The 20,113-nt window shown below is 34.6% G+C and overlaps 1 protein-coding gene across 7 annotated transcripts; it reads left to right on the top strand.

Moving 5' to 3' along the window:
• Positions 1-3,178: 3,178 nt before the first annotated feature.
• Positions 3,179-19,197, top strand: LOC110777698 (crossover junction endonuclease MUS81). Of its 7 annotated transcripts, XR_008921741.1 has the most exons (13): positions 3,179-3,334; positions 5,335-5,445; positions 5,533-5,609; positions 5,853-5,939; positions 6,138-6,263; positions 7,561-7,783; positions 9,987-10,129; positions 10,558-10,624; positions 12,665-12,823; positions 15,303-15,442; positions 15,511-16,482; positions 16,657-16,736; positions 18,885-19,197. XR_008921741.1 is itself a non-coding variant. In XM_021982288.2 (11 exons), the coding sequence occupies exons 2-11, from the start codon at positions 5,425-5,427 to the stop codon at positions 18,916-18,918; spliced, it is 1,017 nt and encodes a 338-aa protein (XP_021837980.2). In that variant the 5' UTR covers positions 3,180-3,334; positions 5,335-5,424; the 3' UTR covers positions 18,919-19,197. The 7 variants fall into 7 exon arrangements, 4 of the variants coding, with proteins under 4 accessions (XP_056685257.1, XP_021837980.2, XP_056685224.1 ...); XR_008921733.1 differs by having other exon boundaries at positions 15,303-16,482; XR_008921740.1 differs by having other exon boundaries at positions 15,303-16,478.
• The last annotated feature ends 916 nt before the right edge of the window (positions 19,198-20,113 follow it).

Genomic DNA, 20,113 nt, shown 5'->3' on the forward strand with positions numbered 1-20,113 from the left:
CCCTAAAATGACATGGTCCCCACTTGTTTTTCTTATTAAAATATCTATTCAACCCCACTTGTTTTATTAATTTACTAGATTTTAGCCCGTGCGATGCACGGTTTCTATTAAATTGTTACGTTAAAATAAAACTCCTATATATATCAACTGTTATATTTTATATATTAGATTAGATTGGTTTTTTTTTTTATTTTGGATTGAATTTTATTTTAGATTTATTTTTTAATTATAATAGTGTTTGATTTTGGACAAAATTGTATATAATAAATTAATTAATAAAAATATCTACGTGACACCTAAATATTTATCTACGTGTCATTCGACTTTTTAATTCAAAAATAATTTTGAAGTCTTATTATTCATTGGCCGAAACGATTTTGGATGAATTTTATTTTAGATTTATTTTTTAATTATTAGAGTGTTTGATTTTGGATAGAATTGTATATATTAGTAATTAACTAATTAATTAAAATATCTACGTGGCACCTAATTAATTATGTACGTGGCACTCGATTTTTTTAATTCAAAAATAAATTAGAAATCTTATTTTTCATTGGCCGAAACCATTAGTAATCCTAGGTGGCGCTTTTTAGATTAGTGTTTAATTTTGTATGAATTTTATTTTTTAGTGTTTTTATTTTGGATAAATTTTAGTTTAGATTTATTTTTTAATTATTAGAGTGTTTGTTTTTGTATGGAGTTGTATATATGAATAATTAATTAATTAAAATATCTACGTGGCACCTAATAATTATCTACATGGCACATGATTTTTTAATTCAAAAATAAATTAGAAATCTTATTTTTCATTGGCCGAAACCAATAGTAATCCTAGGTGGCGCTCTAATATTTCAGCAAATATGCCTCCTTTATATATGTATACTAGTTTTGAAGCCCGTGCGATGCACGGGTTTCGTTTTATTTGTTCTTTTTTAGTAACGATTTTGTATTTATGTTATTAGGTTTTGTTACGGTGAATGGATGGTATTATTTTTTTGGAAGACAATCATCTTTAACGACAATCTAATTACGACGGGTCAAAAATCCCGTCGCAAAAGCCTTTTGCGACGGGGCTAACAAGCAAACAATGACGGGAATAACCGTCGCAAATGTCTTTTACGACGGGTTTACGACGGATTTACGACAGGATTTCTATTAACGACGGCCCCCTTTTATGACGGGTTCGCGACAGAAAATCCCGTCGTTAATCAACGATTATTGGCCTTTCGCGACGGGATTTCCCGTCGTTAATAGTACAATTTCTTGTAGTGGGATCAGTAACTATTAACAATAATAATAATTAAGTTCATTTGGAAGATAAAAATGACACACATGCATTAAGTAGATCTAAATTCATTTTAACTTAATTTATTTCCTATGTTTGGTTTAGTGGCAATAGATTAAATTAAAATAAATTTGTCCATAATTGGATTAATGGGTTAAATGAAATGGTGCATAATAACTGAGCAAAAGTGAACCTATTACGACAACTAAATAATTGAGCAAAAGTCTAGTCTAGACTAAACTAAAGTACTTGTTATTTTTTTAAGTGTGATAAAGACTTCAGCAACTTCCGATCTATTTCTCCACAATCAAAATGTAGTCGTCTCTATCTCTTCAATCATCTTCCCCAATCACAACCAGATCAAATCTCACCTCCGATTTCCCATCAGTTTCAGCTAGACCTCTCAATCTCAATGTCAATGTTGTCCCCTGCAATAATTTAGATAAGAAAACTAAATAAATAATAACATCATAAATAATATATTTAATTAACTCTACAGAAGAAGGAAAAAATATGTACCATTGGTCTTCTATTTCGATAGAATCTCCAACTTCATTCACAACCATACCAACGACATCTAAAAAGAGAAAAAAAACAACAAAGGAAAAAAAGACAAAGTATTTGGCAAAATTATTTGACAATAACTCAAATAAACTTTAGTACGGAATAAATAACAAAATCATACATACCAGGAAGTGAGTAGTTTTTAACAAACTTATTCAAGTGTACTGTAATTGTACACAATCAAATCGATGCATTGGCAACGGCCCTAACAACAGTATTTTGAAAAAATTGTATCATTATCTTGTTGTCGCCAACAATACGGTATTGTTCCTTATTAGGTTGGACCGAAAAATATCTGATTGTATAGATTTTTCCCTCATAATTTTGGACAGAAGCTAGTGATGGACAAAATTGGATTTAATAGAGGCATGCACATAATCACCCTGCAGTTAAATTATAACAGTTAATTTAAAAAGTGCGTTGTAAAATCATAAAGTAAATATTAGAAGAATTATATACCTCTTCGTCGATGAGGACCATGTCCAAACTAATTAAACTATTTTGTTTGCAGAAGTTCACCACATCAATCAAGCGCGAAACACGAACTTTAATTTTCCAGTCGTTCCTACTGGAATTTAAATCATGGATCAAAGAAGTAGCCATTGATAACCAAACTTAAAAGTGAAAGATGTGATTGTGTATGAGTTATGAATTGAACAATACGACCAATTTATAGGATTTCATCAATTATAAATTTGAATATGATTAGAACTTCCAATTTATATCTTAAAGAATTGTAGTGTATTAGTATACGTTTATCTACGTTTATCTTAAACGTTTAGGTTATATCTAAGGTTTTTTTTTTTTTTTTTTAATTATTAAAACTTAGATATATATTGAGTAGGATTATTAGGAATTTTTGTTTTTTGAACTCTTCCCATCAAACGTTTATCTACATTTATCTAATACTAAGTTTTTTTTTTTTTTTTTTAATTAAAACTTAGATTGAGTAGGATTATTAGGACTTTTTGTTTTTTGGACTCTTCCCATCAGACGTTTATCTACGTTTATCAAATATGTTTAACGTTTTTAAAAAAAATAATAATTAAAACTTAGATATATATCCACGTGGCATCTACTTAATTATATACGTGGCACTTGAATTTTTTAATTCAAAAATAAATAAGAAATCTTCTTTTTAATTGGCCGAGAGCATTACTAATCCTACGTGGCGCTCTAATATCTCAGCAAAAGTGCCTCCTTTATATATGTATATTAGATTAGATTAGATTAGATTAGATTAGATTTCATTCAATTTTTTTTCTTAATACCCGTGCCCGACCAAATATATCTCTTGAATAAATACGGAGGGAGTATTGATTTTCACTTTTCTCACTATTCACTTTTCCTGTCAAAATAAAAAGGTAATTCGTATGGGGTTAGTGTGGGGCCAGCTAAATGGGTAAATGGAGAATTGACAGAGAGCATTGTAATTTGTAAGCACAAGACTACCATTAATACGCTCAAGGAATTCAAAGAAATCAAGTGAGTCATTGTTGCTTTTCTTAATCTCAATCCTTTATCTTTCATTGTTATAATAACTGGATTTTGCAAATTTGAAGCTTTATTTGATGAGTGCTTTTAGTTAGGGTGTTATTTAATTTCATTTGGTTTTAGAAAGGATGAATTTTGGAGGTGAGTGATGTTTAATTGTATGAATTATTTTAGTTTATGTGAATTTTGGAGGTGGTGAGGCTGAGAGGGTTTGGTTTTATGAATGGTTTCAAGTTAGGGTATAATTTAAGGTGGGTGATGTTTATTCTGTTATGTTCTCCTTGAATTTAGTGGGTTTGGAGTTCTCAGTGATGTCGGAAGGAAATAATTCTATTATTGTTCGCCGTAGTTGTGAGCGAAGAAAAAAGTAGATCAAGTAAGATCAATGTAGTAAAAAATGTGGTTGTGTGGGGGTTAAGGAAAGAACTGGATAAAGTAAACTAGAATGAATGAATGAAAAAAAAGTAAATATTGTGGGTTAAAGACCTGGAAATTTCCAATTTATTTTTGTTGAAATTTTTCCTTGAGTTAAATTGATTTTCACTATCGTAAAGTCCCTTCTACATGTTTGATCTAGAATTTAGATAGTGTTTTAGTAATTTTGTGGGCATTGATTCTTAGGCATCATCTACATGTGCATAGTCTATTAGTTGTGCCAAGATGCTTCATTTATCTGTACTCCCTTCGTATCTTAATAGATTATCAATTCGGTTTTGGCATATAGATTAAGGAGGGAGTATATAGGGAGTAATATGTTTCGAATATTGAAGGAAGTGATAATGTCGTTCTAATTTTAGTGTTAGGGTCTGTTTTGTTTGACTTATTTTGTGAACTTATCTTATCTAAACTCATACAAGTATTATCCAAACTTACTCTTTTCTAAATTGATCTTATTTGATCTTGTATGAACTTATTTGTCTGAAATAATTCAAAGAAAATTGAGCAGAAAAGACCTTTTAGGGCCTTAGCCCTTCCTAGAAGGGTTGTCATTTCTAGCTGTGTTTATATTTGTTTGGTTGTTTAGACTTATACTCATTTCATTTGGTTAATAGAATCTAAATATTTACCCAAAAAAAGAAAAGATCCTTAGCTTTTTAATGATCTGTTTTAGGATTTAGATTAAAGCTTAATTTGAGCTTATGAGGTTTATGGGGTGCTTCTCTTTTTATATGTAATTTGGAGAAGATTGTGAAAGCTTTGGATTAATGAGTAAGAATTGAGCCTTAGGAATTTAAAATTGGGTCTTTTAAGATTTTTGTTTCTGTTTTCTTTGAGGAAAAATTAAATAAGAAGTACGAAGTATATTTTTTTCTTGATTTATTAATCCTTGGTAAATGATTGAATATTGCGATTACTTCTTACTTTTTTAGACTTAGACCCTGTTCTTTAGAGCTAAAGTGGAACTGAAATGAAATGAAATGAACTGAATAATAAATAATAAATTATAAATAATAAAATAATAAATAATAGATAATAGATAATAAATAATAAATAATATATAAATATAAATAAAAAATAAAAAATAAAATAAATAAATAATAAATCCAATAATAAATAATAAATAATAAATAATAAGTAATAAATGATAAATAATAAAAATAAATAATAAATCCTTATCCAATTCCATTTTCTTAGGCTCTAATCTGTTCGACTTATTTTGACTTATTTCAGATAAAATAAGTTCAGAAATTTTAAGTTTTTTCCGGACATTTTCACACACAACTAAGTTTATTACAGACAAAATAAGTTTATTCCAGACAAAATAAGTTTATTTCAGATAAAATAAGTCCAGATAAGTTCATTAAATTTCAGATAAGTTCAGATACTATAAGTTCAGACAAAATAAGTCGAATAGAACGGAACCTTAGTGTTTTTCCACTTTCTTTTTGTGGTTAGATTATAATAAAAAGGCCATGAATTGTGGTCATACTTTGATGGTTATTGATCTAAACATGTAATCCTTCTTAATAGTTGTGTTATTGTGTGTTCAGTTGGTAAAAACTTTGGTTGGAGTTATTGGGAAATGATTTATGACTGAGATGCGAGAGTTTTTCAATATCAATTCTGGTGCTTGAGTCAAGATGATGATTTGTCAAAAAGAGGTATTGTGTATCTACGGTAACTTTTTATTTAGGAGCCGAAAGATGGAGTAAACTATATTCATAAGTTTCTGGCTATATTTGGTCTAGGTAAAGGCTAGAGGCTCCAAAGCTTATCTGCCGAAGAAAGGTTCTGCTGCTTATGCGTTGTTGATTTCCTTACATAGGTATTGACAAAGTTTTATACATTGCAGTTTTAGGCTGCTATTGGAAACTATCAGTTCGAAATGATTGATTTGTCAAGTTTTGCAGGCCATGCAAGTTTGCAACTATCTTTACAATATTATTGTAAAGGAAATTTCATTTTCTTCTTAAGTTTTGTCTTGTTTTCATTTACACAATAAGAAGGAAAATGGAATCCATAATAATTCATTGCTGACAAGACATATTTCCCGTGTTTTTATCATTAGGGCGGCTGCTGATGGAACTGAATTTATGCGTAAGCAAGAGCTGATTGATGCAGCTGAAGCAAGTGGTCTCTCACAAGTGTCTATAGCGTATGATCATGATCACCATGTTTCTGTGATATCGCTGTCTTGTAAACTATTGATACTCAGTTTGTTATGCTTTGCTTACACATAATGCATTTCTGAATGACGTTTAACTCATTTGTCTCCAGAATCTGTTGAATTTGTGTTTGAAATAGATTTGAAGGCAAGATATTTGGTCTTATGGTTCATTTGTTTTGTACTTAGGCCAGAAAAGAGAACAGGTAAACCAAGGCAATTTGGAGGTCCCCCCAAAAATCTTTATAGCAGATGGAGTTCAATGAAGACATTGATTGACAATAATCTTGTTTCTAAGACAAGGTGTCCTGCAAAGTATGTCTTTCATCTTTTCTTCCTTGCATTCATCCATATGTGTAAACTACTAGACTATGCTGCTCTTTTATATGCAATTATGGTTTTACAAAGTTTCCTTTAGAGTCTTACTCAATTCTACATGACAACTATAGCCAAGAAAATATGCTGGTTGTATATGTATGCTGTTGTTTTTGAAATAAGTCATCATTGTCAGTAGTCTAAGTGCCAACGAAACCACACTGCCTTTTGCTGCGTCTTTTACGTTTTATTGTTTCTAGACTTTTTGCTATACTCTGTGACATCACATGGATTGATGGAATTGTCTTGATTCTTCTGCTTGTCAAGAATTTGATGTCAATGATCTATGTGTTGTTTTTTCTAGTATAAAGCATGCTTGCTCTTTATAGTTCAAGTTATGTCCGTGTCTCAATTTTCTTCAAGGATGAGAGTCTATTGATTCAAGGTTGCTAATAGAGTTGTGATGTTGTATTCCTCAGGTATATCTTTTGTCCCAGTTTTTCAGTTGTTTCTATTGGAGAACTTCGAAGACCTTAGTTCATCTAATTGAGGAATGCCATGAGTTGTGCTAGAGTTGTCATTTTAAGCCTTTGAGGTTAATGTCCACCAACGGTTATCTAAGCGTTGTTAACAAGTGTAGCAACTTGCAAAGAAGGATTTCAAGATGTGGTGGTTATGTTTTGTCGAGGAGCAAAGCTAGATTACCTTGACTAACAGGATGGGGGATAGTTGAGTTGTTATTAGAGATTAATGTATGAGCTATAGTGTCAAGGTGATGTGTTGCTCTTAAAGTCTTTGGTACAATATATTGACGGGGTAAGACGGGGGTTAGCTCTGTAAATGCTCGATCCTTACAAAAGTAATACAAACTTTTATATAAGACAATCTTACATAAAAGACTGCCTTATTGTCATATAAGTTAAGCAATGAAACCAATTAGTTAAACAATGAAACCAATTAGTTAAACAATGGAACCAATTAGTTAAGCACCGAAACTAATTAGTTAAGAACCAGGACCAATTAGTTAAATAATGGAACTAATTAGTTAAGCACTGAAACAAATTAGTTAAGCAATGAAACCAATTAGTTAAGCAATCAAACGCCCATTCCTTGCTTGATATAACCATCTTAGTAAGGATTAACATGTTTACTTGCATTGTTCATATATGCATCTACGTGGAATCAGAACCTAATTGATAACATATGCAAAATCACTATGTTCTTTTTTTCTTTTCTTGTATACTAGGTACTGGTAGCTATATTGTACATGCTGATATTTTTTATATTTGTTGTACAGATATATGCTATCTGATAAAGGTCGTGATTTAGCGCTAGATTGTTTATCCAGATCTGGTATTCTTGATTCTACTCCTGATGCTGGCGGCAGGGAAGAAACTTCTGAATCAGACAAGCCAGATATAGAAATTATGGAATTTGTTGCTGTTGGTTCACCTGAATCTTCATATATGAACAAAAAGAAGCGCATGAAGGATGATATTCCTGTTGAGTATCTAGACAGGGTAACTTTATGAGCAATTTTCATTTCCACTCAGAAGATTCAAAATTTCTCATTTAAATCACTAGAATATTTTTTTTTGTACTGACTCCTATGCATAATCTTCACCAAAACCATCACTTTTCTGAAAATTTCCACTTTCAGAGTGCTTACTCCTTTTGGGGACAATAAAATTAATAACTAGGAAATAAGGATAAAACATGACTCAACACTGAACAATTTAGATAAGGGGAGGGGAATTGTATGCTCTATTTGGTAATGTAATCAACTTTCGATCTTCCTTATTTTTCTTTTTGAACATCTATTTTTTTTTTTTCAATTAATGCATTCTATTATACAATGAAAAAGTTTGATGAGAACAAGGTTTCAATCACTAATCTCAGAAACAAAAATTAAGAGTTTTCCATAACAGAATGCTCATAAAGATGTAAGTAGAAACAGAAAGTTTCATATAATTCATAAATCATTAAAAAGTTGCTCTTAAAAGATAATTATCCCCCTTCTGTAGGGTGACTACCACTACTCTAGGTTACCACAAGGAACTCCTAACATGATTATTTTGATTAATAATTAATAGTCAAGATCTACTCAATGAATGCATTGCATGATCGCAGTATTACCAAAGTACAAAATTTAATTGGTACAATATCGTATCTATTTTCAAGTTCATTGCAACCCATATGTCTCATAGTTAAATTCCGCCGTTGAAATACATGTTGGTGTGTAACTATGTATCCAAGCACAAGACCATTTTATGAAAAACGTTGCATAATTTGGTTCAAGATGAAGTGTCTTAATGTCATACGCACGTCCAAGTGTTGATGATCTAACACGAGTACATGAAGAATAATGAACAACTGGAGAAACATAACCTTCTCCACTAGAGTTTAAATCTAAATAGAAAGTGTGAAAGTCAATGCCCAATTGAATATAGGATTCTGGTCACATGTGCACTATGACACTATGCATCAAAAGAAAACAGGTGCATATGTAAAAGAACATGACATTGATGAAAGGACTTGGGATATGTTACTTTTATTTTTAACTATTGCCATAAAGAACATGCTTATATTCATAATGTCATGTTCTTTTACATAAACATTTGTGTTCTTTTGGTGTATAGTGAGCATCTTGCACATGTGACCATGATCTAATGTATGGTTAAGGTTGTAGGCATTGTTGTAGGCATTGTTGTATAATATGTTGGTTATAGTTTCTTAACCTGGCAAGTCTTGTGATCATGGTAATCACTTGGGTATTAGATCACCGTCGGTAAATGTTATGATACCACTGTATCATTACCCTAAACATGGTTTAAATGCATCTATGGGGCTTTACGGGTGTCTTATGATATATATTCACTTTAATTACTTGATGTAGACAAGGGATGAGAAATATGAGGGGAATTAGTTTGACTTACAGGTTGCAAGAATAATAAGGTAAAGAGGGGATGTATTTTCTCACTAATCAGTTGTATAACATGGCATCATCAATTATTACGAAAGATTGCTTATACTTGGCTCCAAACAACTTGGAAACAATAGATGACTAAAACGATTTGGAAAACCAAATATTACCCCTTGTCCCATAGTAGATTGAATACTTTCTTTAGTGAACTGTCCCACAATATATTGCACCCCTATTTTAGATTGGTGTACAGAACCACACTCTTTAGTGAACTGTCTCATGTTGTAGCTCTGCACTATATTCTGACTCAAAAGGAGATACTATGATCTAATTAATTATTTTGCATATTTGTGGGTCACAGTTTGTTGTTTTTGACGGGGTGACCAGTGTATAAAAAGTCGCGGCTCGGGCGTTTGGAGCCATCGCCTTTTATGGTCGGCGAGGTGATTTTGATGAGGCGCACCTGAGGCGCAAGAAGGAGCACCGAGGCACACCCTACGAGACGCACACCTTTTTTTCACAATTCTTTTTACTTTTTATTAGGGTGCCTCACTTCAATGAGGCGCACCGAAGCGCTGGGAGCTCCAAATCGCCTTGGTGCGCCTAAAGCCTTTTTATACATTGGGGGTGACTCATTTGAAGTATCTTTTTTTCGGTCCTCCCTTATCTCATTTCTTGTTTTTCTTCATAGTATTGTAGCTTCCTTTGGATGGTGCATAAAACAAATGGCAACATGTAACTGAGGTTGATATCTAACATCTTTCATAACTCTTCAACTTTTCTGTTGGAGAATGCTTCAGGATTATCATTTAAAAGAGGCAAGTCAATCTTTTTGCAATACCAGTCAGGATGTTCTTAGAATACCACCTCTTGAAGATTTGCAGAACCTTGAAGATGAATATAAAGTCGTCTTGATAGTGGATGATCGAGAAGGCTTTGTCAGGTGGTTACTCTTTCCTTGTGGGATAAGATTTTTTTTTATATATAAATTGTCACTTTTCCTGTGCAGTCTTCACTTTGTTCCATTTGATCTTGTGGCGGTTTTCTCTCCTCTTTTCCTTTTCTCGTATGTTATGTCCTCACAGTTGACTTATCATTGGCTTATGTTCTATTGCTCACTTATTTCAACTCCATGTAGGATGCCTTTCAATGTGACAATTTTTTTTGAGGGGGCTTTTCAATGTGACATAATCCTACCGTTCTACAATGAATTGTTGGGCCATATGTGGCTTATTCTTGTTTATTTTGCGTCGGACATGCATGTATACTCTAGCCTCGATTCTATTTTGTATTCTCCTAGTTTATTGATTGTATATTTAATTGAAGTATATTGTTTTTGGCATTTCATAATTTAATTTTTTTTGGAATCAGGAGAAAGCCGACTTCGACAAAAGAGCTCATAAAAGAGATTTGTCAAAGATTTAAAATTGAAGTAGAGGTAACTGTTTGATTCTCCTTTATAAACCTGTCTTATTTCCACCTTTCCCAAATCTTATTCTTTACTTCCCATTTCATATGTTCCTAGATTTCACCCGCTTACTATACTTGGTCATTGTTATTGTTTGATGATGATCACAAATCACCATTAACCATTCTAAATAGTAATAAAAGATGAGGATATTTCGGGGTTTCATTTGCAAAAACCTACCTGCGACACTCTCAGTCTTTTAGGTGTTAGCAAAGTGATATCCTGCAGGATGTCCAGTCATTATCTATATTTAAGCGAGAACCAACAGAAGTTATCAGCATATCTCTCTCTCTCTCTCTCTCTCTCTCTCTCTCTCTCTCTCTCTCTCTCTCTCTCTCTCTCTCTGTAAAAGTAGTACTTCAAATGATGGAAAGAATTAAAGTAATTATTGCATTTCTATGTTTTGTTGGTCGTTACCGTTATCATAGTAGAGGAAAATGAAACTTGACAGGGTGAATGGGTGATAAGAATATAGAAGTGTAGAATGTTTAAAATTAAGAAAGAAGTAAAAAGTTTATGCCACTAGTGCCAGCTGAAGCTTGTGTCAGTATGCTTGAATACGGTCCTTATATCTAGTATGCCTCTTTACTATCTTCCCTTATTCAAAATACTGGTGAGTGTTCCAAGTAGGATTGACAAGATGATGTTGAACTTTTTTGGTTTGGGTCTAGTGGTGTGAGAAAGATCATCTTGTGAGTTGGGATTTGATAATTGATGTTATATTGTCTGAAGGCTGAAGGAGGTTTAGGCTTTGGAAAGGTGGTGGATAAAAATACTGAACTTGTGGGGAATGTGTTGTAGCTCTTTCCAAATGAGTTTGATTCCATTTGGCACCGAGTGATAAAGAGTAAATACGGACTGCAGCAAAATGGATGGGATGCAGCTACAAGAGCTACACGTTATTTCACAAGTGTACACTTTATTCTCCCCTTTAATGAGGTTTAAGATAGGGGATGTTTTTTGCATTCAATTTCTGGAAGATGTATGAAGAGGAGACCTACCTTTTTGTTTTAGATTTCCTTGGTTATTCCAATTTTCTTCTCTGCCTGTGTTTGGTTTCTATCGCGATAATGCTTTTTGAGAGGGAGTTAGAAGAGCTTCCTTCTCTGATTTAGGTTCTCTACCTTCAAATGATTGCAGTTAAGGATTCCAGGGTATGGACTAGGGACTCTTCGGGACTTTTTAATGTTTGACGGGGTCTCTATGTTTCCAGTTTTCCTAGTGGCAAATTTGATTTGGAGAACTAAAGTCCCTTTTAAGGTGAGAGCTTTTGTTTGGATGTTGGCTTTGGGGTAGAATTAACTCTATTGACATTCTTCCAAGGCATAGGCTGGGGATAGTTCTTTCACCTGATAGTTGTTTTCGGTGCTGAGAATCTAGGGAGTCTTGTTCACATGTCTCACTTCATTGTCAAGTGGCAAATTACCATTGAGAGGAGAGTTTCGCTTGCATCTAGAGTCATTGTTTCCTCCTTTGATGGTGGTTGCAAATTTGTTTCGTGGGGTTGGTAAGAACAAACAGAAGAAGTTGTGGCGCAATGCTATTATGGCAATATTTTGTTATATTTGGTTGGAGCAGAAGTACTGTGTTCTTTTTCAAGATTTCCATCATCTGATTTGGTGTGGAACAAAGTGACTTATCTAGCGTCTTAATGGGTTTCAGCGGTTGGGGCATGTAAGAGCCATTCGATTGGGGAAATTCTGAAAAACTGGCATTATCTGTAATTTTGTTTTCTCTTTAGAGGACAGCTTGTCCTCTTTCTCTGTATTCATTTTAACAGCTTATAATATATAATATCTTCTTGTCAACAAAAAAATCCTTGTGAGTTGTTATCACTATTAGTTGAAATGCATTTGGATAACATCCACTTTAGTAGGTCATGTCTTTTAAAGTTTATGGCACCTACACCAATTGACTGTAGAGATATTCTGGTAAATGATCATGTATGATGTACCAAGTAATCTTTGCAAGCTCCAGAGACTTGATTGGCTTTCCTGATATTGCCTGCAGGTCAAACGTTTACCAGTAGGAGATGCAATCTGGATTGCACGTCATAAGCAACTTTCCAATGACTATGTTCTTGATTTCATTGTTGAGAGGAAAGATGTTGAAGATCTACATCACTCGATAAGAAACAACCGCTACAAGACACAGAAGCTGAGACTTCAGGTATTTTGCCTAAAGAACCCTTTATGGTTCTCATGTTTCTGTGACAGTTTGTCATTATGACAACTTTGTATTTTGTTTTTGTACTCTCTCCGTTCCAGATTAGTTTGGACACTTAACAAGGCACAAAGTTTTAGGAGATTAGTTGTTGGGTTATCAAATATTATTTTATCAGAAAATAGACGTGAGAGGAGATAGTGAGGTATTATTTTATTGAAAAATATACGTGATAGAAGATAATGGAGTACTTTTTTTAGTTGAATGTGAAAGAGTGTGAGACCTTAACTTTTGGTAGGGGAAGAGAGATATTAAAATAATTGTGGGATCTTTCCAAAAATAGAAGTGTCAAAACTAATTTGGGATAGATGAAAATGGAAAGTGTAAAGACTAATATGGGACGGAGGTAATATTTTCCATTCACGGAGTTCATTTAGCTCACAGAAACTTTTCCCTTTTTCAGAACCATAGTGCTCTTATTAGATCAGGATATGCAAACTGCAAAGGTCTGAAAATTGGCCATTCTCAAATTTGCATGTAATCATGTTGCATTTTTGATGCTATGGATGGTCTGACATTTTCAATTGTTGTTACTTACACTAAGATGAATACCATACGCAGCTTTAGGGTCTGTTCAGTTTTTTTCTTATGGATGAACAAAAGGGAGCAGAGTAACAATTTGGGCACCTCGTTATGGATGATCCTGTCAAATGGTTATCATATCTGTTTTCTTATTCATCCCTTTTTATCTAGTACGAGGAATTTGTATATTTTTCTTTTCTGTTAGAGTCTGTTGAATGAATCAAGTTTAACTTTGAGATCAAAGTCATTCGGAGCTCATATGAAATTATAATAATTTTTGCGCCCTAGGAAAAAATGGTTATCTGCGAACTATTTCAATAGCTTAAATAAATAAAATTTCAATAGCTTAAATAAAATTTATTTGAGAAACATGATAGTAGTCTTCTTATTTAGCACATTTTGTGTCGTGGATCTGAGAGATGATATTAAACTTGGGCTATATTGGTCTTAACTACCTTTCTTATGTTACGTTATTGAAATAGATACTTTTCATATTTTAATTGGCAATAACTACCTTTCATGTTTCTTAGTTTTGGTATTGCCACTGTTAGGAATTAAACACAACTTAGTTAAGTTGACAAGAATCCGAAACGGACTTGGAGTCAAATATAAGTCTTGTTTGGTTTATATGTTGTTCCCTAGTTTAATTAGAATTGTAATTAGGAAACTAGATATGTTTTGGTATGTAACAATCTTTAGAAATTGTTTAGGCTTGGGAAGCAAGTATAATTCTAATAGAAATAGGTTTCCAGTGTAGCCTATAAAAGGGGGTTTAGGCCTACCTAGAAAATAAGAGGGAAAATAAATTGGTCAGAGGAATCATCAATTGAGGGGTTATTGCATTATTTTGCAGGAACTTAAAAGTACGATAATATTTGAGGGGAGGAAATCTAAATTTCCTCACAAACACATGTGTATTTTATTATTGTTTTTGCTATTTGTTCTATATTGTATTTGTGGGTTTGTTCCTAATTGTTCGTGGCACGTGTTAGGCTATAACAACCACTGATAGACGGATTCCGTCCAAATTAGAGTATTAATCGTTATACCCTTGTTTTATGTAATTGCCTAAGTAATTATCTTCACTAGTTGCATTCATTTTTCCTTTTTATTCCCTCCATCTCAGAAGACGTGTAAGAAGGATAGAAATTGCAATGATAGAGGTTCTTGTAGCAAAAAAGAGACGGAAATCTACAAGAGGGGGGGGGGGGGATACATACGTGGTCCATAGTTGATACTCTTTTGGACGGAATTTGTCTATTTGGTAGAAGTACTCAAATATCAATAATTCAGAAACTTGAAAGGTAGTTATTTACAATTAAAATTATGAAAGGTAGTTATTTCGATAATGTGACATAATTGTCGTTAACACCAACTTTGCTTTAAATTTCTCTTCCAAATTAGGTATTCAATGTAGTACGTTGGATGTTTTTTTGCTAGGGTTTCGGCACGACATGACACTCTACAAGTGTCCGAGGAAATGTTGACACCCATGTCGGCAAAAAGATCTGAAATCAAGTGTCGAAACTCGAAAATGAAGAAGAAGAGAAAAAGAGAACAATAAAGTTCAATTTTGGTATCTAAGATGAAGATGAAGCATCATCGGTGAATAAATTAGTCTTGCCAGATGTAACCAGGATAAAAAAAAATACAAAAGTAAAACAAGAAACCGAAAAATTAGGTTAACTTAGTGCCCTCTTCTTTTCGTTTTTTTTATATTATTAAAATAATATGGCGTGGGATTTATCCGACACTGGATAGTCGTGTCTAGAGAATTAGTCTAAGACATTCCTGTGACTGAGTTGTTGTGTCTGCAAAAATTTTGGACATATTCCGTGTTTGAGCAACATAAATGTTGTGTTAATTTAAGATCTCTATTGATACAATATTAATTTAACTGAAGATACTAAAGGAGTAGAATAAGGATGGCAGCGTGGTGTCACATGTTGACATTTTCCCGATGCTAAGGCTCAGCGTGTCCCATATGAGGCAACTCCCATTAGCGGCTTGTATGCCTTTACGGATGCATGTATCTTGGTGCAGGTTAGTATTATTACGTGTTGTTTCCTCTACTATTGTTGTGTTTGATGCTTGTTGTGCATATGGGGTAGGCTGGTCTAGATCAAGCCTCGGGGATTCAGGCGCCGCGCGGGCGGTCAATAGGCCCGTTCGTGACATGTGGTATCAAAGCCGTCTCAACATCGTCAATTGGAGAAGGTTCCTACACCATCAAGAAACCACCAGTGGGAATTGTGGCCCCCCGTCACGACTCGGTCTGGCGCGAGTATAAAGGGCATCAAATCAACGTGGGTGGTGCGCTAACCGTGGGAGTAGGCGAACGAGCTCGAGGAGGAGCGCCCCCGATGGACCCAGGGGTATGTCGTGACTACTACATGGCAGAACTTATTATTGAAGGGGGCATGTTAAGCGATCAGGGAAAAATGGGTGCAACAAGCGAGGTGTCTAAAGAGGAGATATGTTGTGGTACTAAGGAGTGGGATTTGTTGTGCTAGCATCCTTGCTGATCGTTGGGCGAGCGCGGTGGATGCATGTCACTTGTGTTGTACGAGAGCAGCATGGGTGACATGTGCGCTGGGAAGCGACGAGCGGCGAGCCTAGGAGCGCCACACGAGGGAGTTTGTGGCTTAGGTGGTAGAGCTTGACATTTTCCCGATGCTAAGGCCCAGCGTGACCCATATGAGGCAACTCCCATTAGCATGTATGCCATTACTGATGCATGTATCTTGGTGCAGGTTAGTATCATTACGTGTTGTTTCCTCTACTATTGTTGTGTTCGATGCTTGTTGCCCATATGGGGTAGGCTGGCCTGGTTCAAGCTTCGGGGATTCAGGCGCCGCGCAGGCGGTCAAAAGGCCCGTCCTTGACAGTGGGCTCATCTGTATAATTTTTTTTCCCTCTAATATCTTCCATTAAATTTGTCATATAACATTTCTTGAATATTTTTTCCGGAAACCGGAGAGACAAATTTTGGTTGGTATTAGGCATTCAACCTGTCGGAACTTTTCTTTATCAGAGGTGTTTTATACCTTGGTCTAGTCTAAATGGTGGTACTTCTTTTGTGAGTAAGAATCTTCTCTTTCCCTTTTGTCTGTCATTGGTTTATGATTTTTTTACGTTTGTACTGTCCAAGAATTGTTGTTGTGCTGGTTCTATGTATCACCTTAAGTCACATAATATCACATGGTAACTTTATTTCAAAATATACTCATTGTGTGTCAAATCAACTGTTCTTTCAGAGAACTGGAATCAAGAAGATTATGTACGTGGTGGAAGGTGATCCAAATACTTGCAACGGAGCTGATAGCATTAAAACCGCGTAAGTATTCCTCAGCTTTAGTTTTTATACATTCCCGTAAAGAAGCATTAATGTGTTTAGCTTAATCGTCCTTCAACTAGTTATTAGCAGCAGACTGCTACCACACGAGACTTATGCAATATAAGGCTTATACAATTCATTTAGCAATAAGCCATGTCAAGTAATGGCAGTAGAAAGGCTGTTCTCATTGGGCTGCAACTAAAATTACTTTGCCTATGTGATACCTCATGGTGAATGAGAATTAGAGTTTTGGTTTGGCAATTGTTCTAGTTTGTCTAAGTGAAAGCTGAAAAAGATAAAGAGAATAAAGTTTATGTCTGTTACGGAAACTTTGAAGAGAATATGTGGTTGCTTAGGCACCGACTTGTTTGTTTCAATGCATTGAGGTCATTTAATGGGCTTCAAGCCTTACAACATTTTGTTTATTGATTGTGATTTCGTGGTTTTTTTTTCTTTTTCTTAGAGATAATTACAACATCTTATGTCCCATGTGCTGCTTATTTTTTTTGGATTTGATTTTATGCCGTTGTAACTTGTAGGGCATGTGTTACTCGGATGAACATTACAGGGGGGGGGGGGTGATTTGTAGTGTTGGAACTTGTTGCTAATTTTCGCAGAATTTAAAACAAAAGCTAGAGGAACTTAAAAGCAAGTGCAAGAGAATTTTAGCGAGGAAACTTTTCGGTGCTTACCTGAAAATAAAACCTCGACCCACTAGGGATTTACTTAATAACTCTGTCACTAAAAATGGCAACAACTCTATTACAATTTAAGACACTACAAACAACTCGAGTTCCCCTTTGATCTTGAGTTCCTAACAGTAGCTTCCTCAAGCAACCGCGCTCACACAACTTAACTTAGAAGTTTTTCACTCCGCTCACCGACTTAACTCAAGCTTGATACCCAACCTTTACAAAAGAATAATTGATTACAAGTATGTAAATTCTCTAGTGTATGAAAAGATAAGTACTCGACAAGAACTCTCTGATCTTTAGGAGCAAAAAGGAAAGCTTTGAAAAACTAAAATATTTTTCTCAATAAAGTCAGGTGATTTTTCCAGCAAACCGAGTGATCTATTTATAGACAAATCCTCCCCTTCCCCAAGCAACCTCTCCCACTTTCTTTGCCACGATCCCTAAGCTCAAGGCATGAACCAGCTGACTAGTTCATTGGGAGAGAGTTGTGGAGTGGTGACCAAGTCCCTCTAAAATCTCTCAACTGATTGCTTGATAAAAACGCCAAGTAAAATCGTGGTTACAAGATGAGTTTCTGCTTCATTAAACGCCATCTCTAAGAATTTCTGCTTTGTTAAAACGCAACCTTCAAGAACTTCAGCTTTGTTAAACGCAACTAGAGAGAAATTCAAGAATAGTTTGAATCAGATTTTTATAACAGAATTCCAATAACATCACAATCAAATTAAAACTCATTGTTTTTCAATTAAAACATTTAAGGACAAACAAATAAATAATGAGAAATTAAATCCATTAATTTTAAATGCTCCCAAGTTTCTTAGCTCATTAAAGATCAGATTCTACAAAGTTCCCTTAAGTCTCTCTTTTCAAACACTTACACAAATTCTAAAAATAACTCTATCTTTAGTCTTCAGTTTCTTTTTCTTGAAGCTCCTTTGCAACAGCTCCAACCGTGTGTTCATGTATTGGAACTCTTCATGGTTCCTTAAGTGGAACTAAGTGGAACTTAAGTAATGCTTGATTATTTGTTGGTTCTTCAAGTTCTCTTGCTCGACCATCTGTCTGCCTTATGCCTTACTCCAGATATTATGATCACCCTTGCACAAACACTTGATGCATATGCCTTAACAATTTCTCATTCTTTCTCCCATTGCTGTCTTGGAATGTTATCCAACTCTCTATTCTCTTGCCCATGCATGATGCATATGCTGCTCTTGTGAGTACATTTCTTTTATGGTTTCTGCTGGCTGTGATTCATATTCAATTATGTTGTGCATGATGTGTTCAATTGTCCATAAGTTATAAGTAGTTAAAAGGCATTATTACATAATGCTGAAGTATTGTCTAAATTGCGAGATCATGATGTACTGATACATGCATTACTTAAATAAATGATTAGTGATTAATGCAATACGCTTTCTGATGGATAACATACTTTTTTCTGTTCTGGAAGAATGAGGATACTCCTGCTCAGGAGAAGTTGCTGATGAAGAAAAGCGAGGGTGATGTCAATGCAGTTGCTAGTAAAAATATCTTCCGCTTTGTTTGGGCAGATTAGTGAATGTTAGCTTTGTAATTGTGTTGTACTTGTATTTAGGAAGGGAAGAGTTGGAAGAGTAGCTCTCAATCTGTATGATTAAGAAAGAACCACAAGAATCATGTACTGTAAGGAGCATTGTACTTGTATTGTAGGTGTTGTAATTTGAAACAGTGTATTTCATTTGAAATGGAACAAGAGGCAGAAAATATAATCCATCCTTGGTTAACTATTCCTCTTTTTTTTTTTTTTTTTGAAATTGTTAGATTATGTAAATAATCTAGTTATTGTGTGAATATTTCTATGTATATCGACTAGCCTAGTTTAACCTAATTTCTAGTTTGTATAAATACCAAACCTCAAGGAAATATAATGCACGGAATATAATTCTTTCATGGTATCAGATAGCTAGGGTTTCTCTCCTCTCCTCTCCTTCCGATGTGCCCTAGCTGCTCCTCTACCTCTGTCAGTTTCATCTTTCTTCTAGTCGCCATTTCTGCTGATGGCAAGTCTACCTCCATCGGCTCTCTTTTCCACCCTGCCCTCTCGGTTTCAAACATCTGAAACCATGTCTCCATCATCCTTGAGATGGAGAATGCGCAGTACGGGACATGGGCAGAGCTGTTCAAGATGTATGCACGTTCGCATAGGGTCCTTCACCATGTCATCCCTCCACCTTCTAGTAAGGAGAAGCCAGCTCCGCAGACCGATGGCGAGATCGAGTTTTGGTCGACCCTTGACGCCACAGTGCTCCAATGGATCTATTCGACAATGTCCTGAAGGAAATAATGCCCTTGGTCCAAGTATGCATTCTATGTTAAGTCTAATAAATGCGGTTCAGTATTAATTAACAAGTTAATAATTCAGTGAGATCAAGTGAGCTGAATGCCTAGCTAGAGGCCGCTTCAGTTCAAGTGGAATTAATGATATTAATCCACAGCTTACTCTTGACTGAACCCGTAGGGTCACACAAATAGTACGTAAACGGATCAAGTATTTAATGGCATTAAATACTCCATCTATGAATATTCGGAACCGACGGATCTTGGTTTCAGTGGGAGCTAAGATCGTCACAGGCAAGAAATGAATACTCCGGAAACGATGATATTGCCGGAAACGGAAATATGGATCGTATCGGAAATATA

The sequence above is a fragment of the Spinacia oleracea genome, chromosome 1 (assembly GCF_020520425.1).
Source record: "Spinacia oleracea cultivar Varoflay chromosome 1, BTI_SOV_V1, whole genome shotgun sequence".
Taxonomy (NCBI): domain Eukaryota; kingdom Viridiplantae; phylum Streptophyta; class Magnoliopsida; order Caryophyllales; family Amaranthaceae; genus Spinacia; species Spinacia oleracea.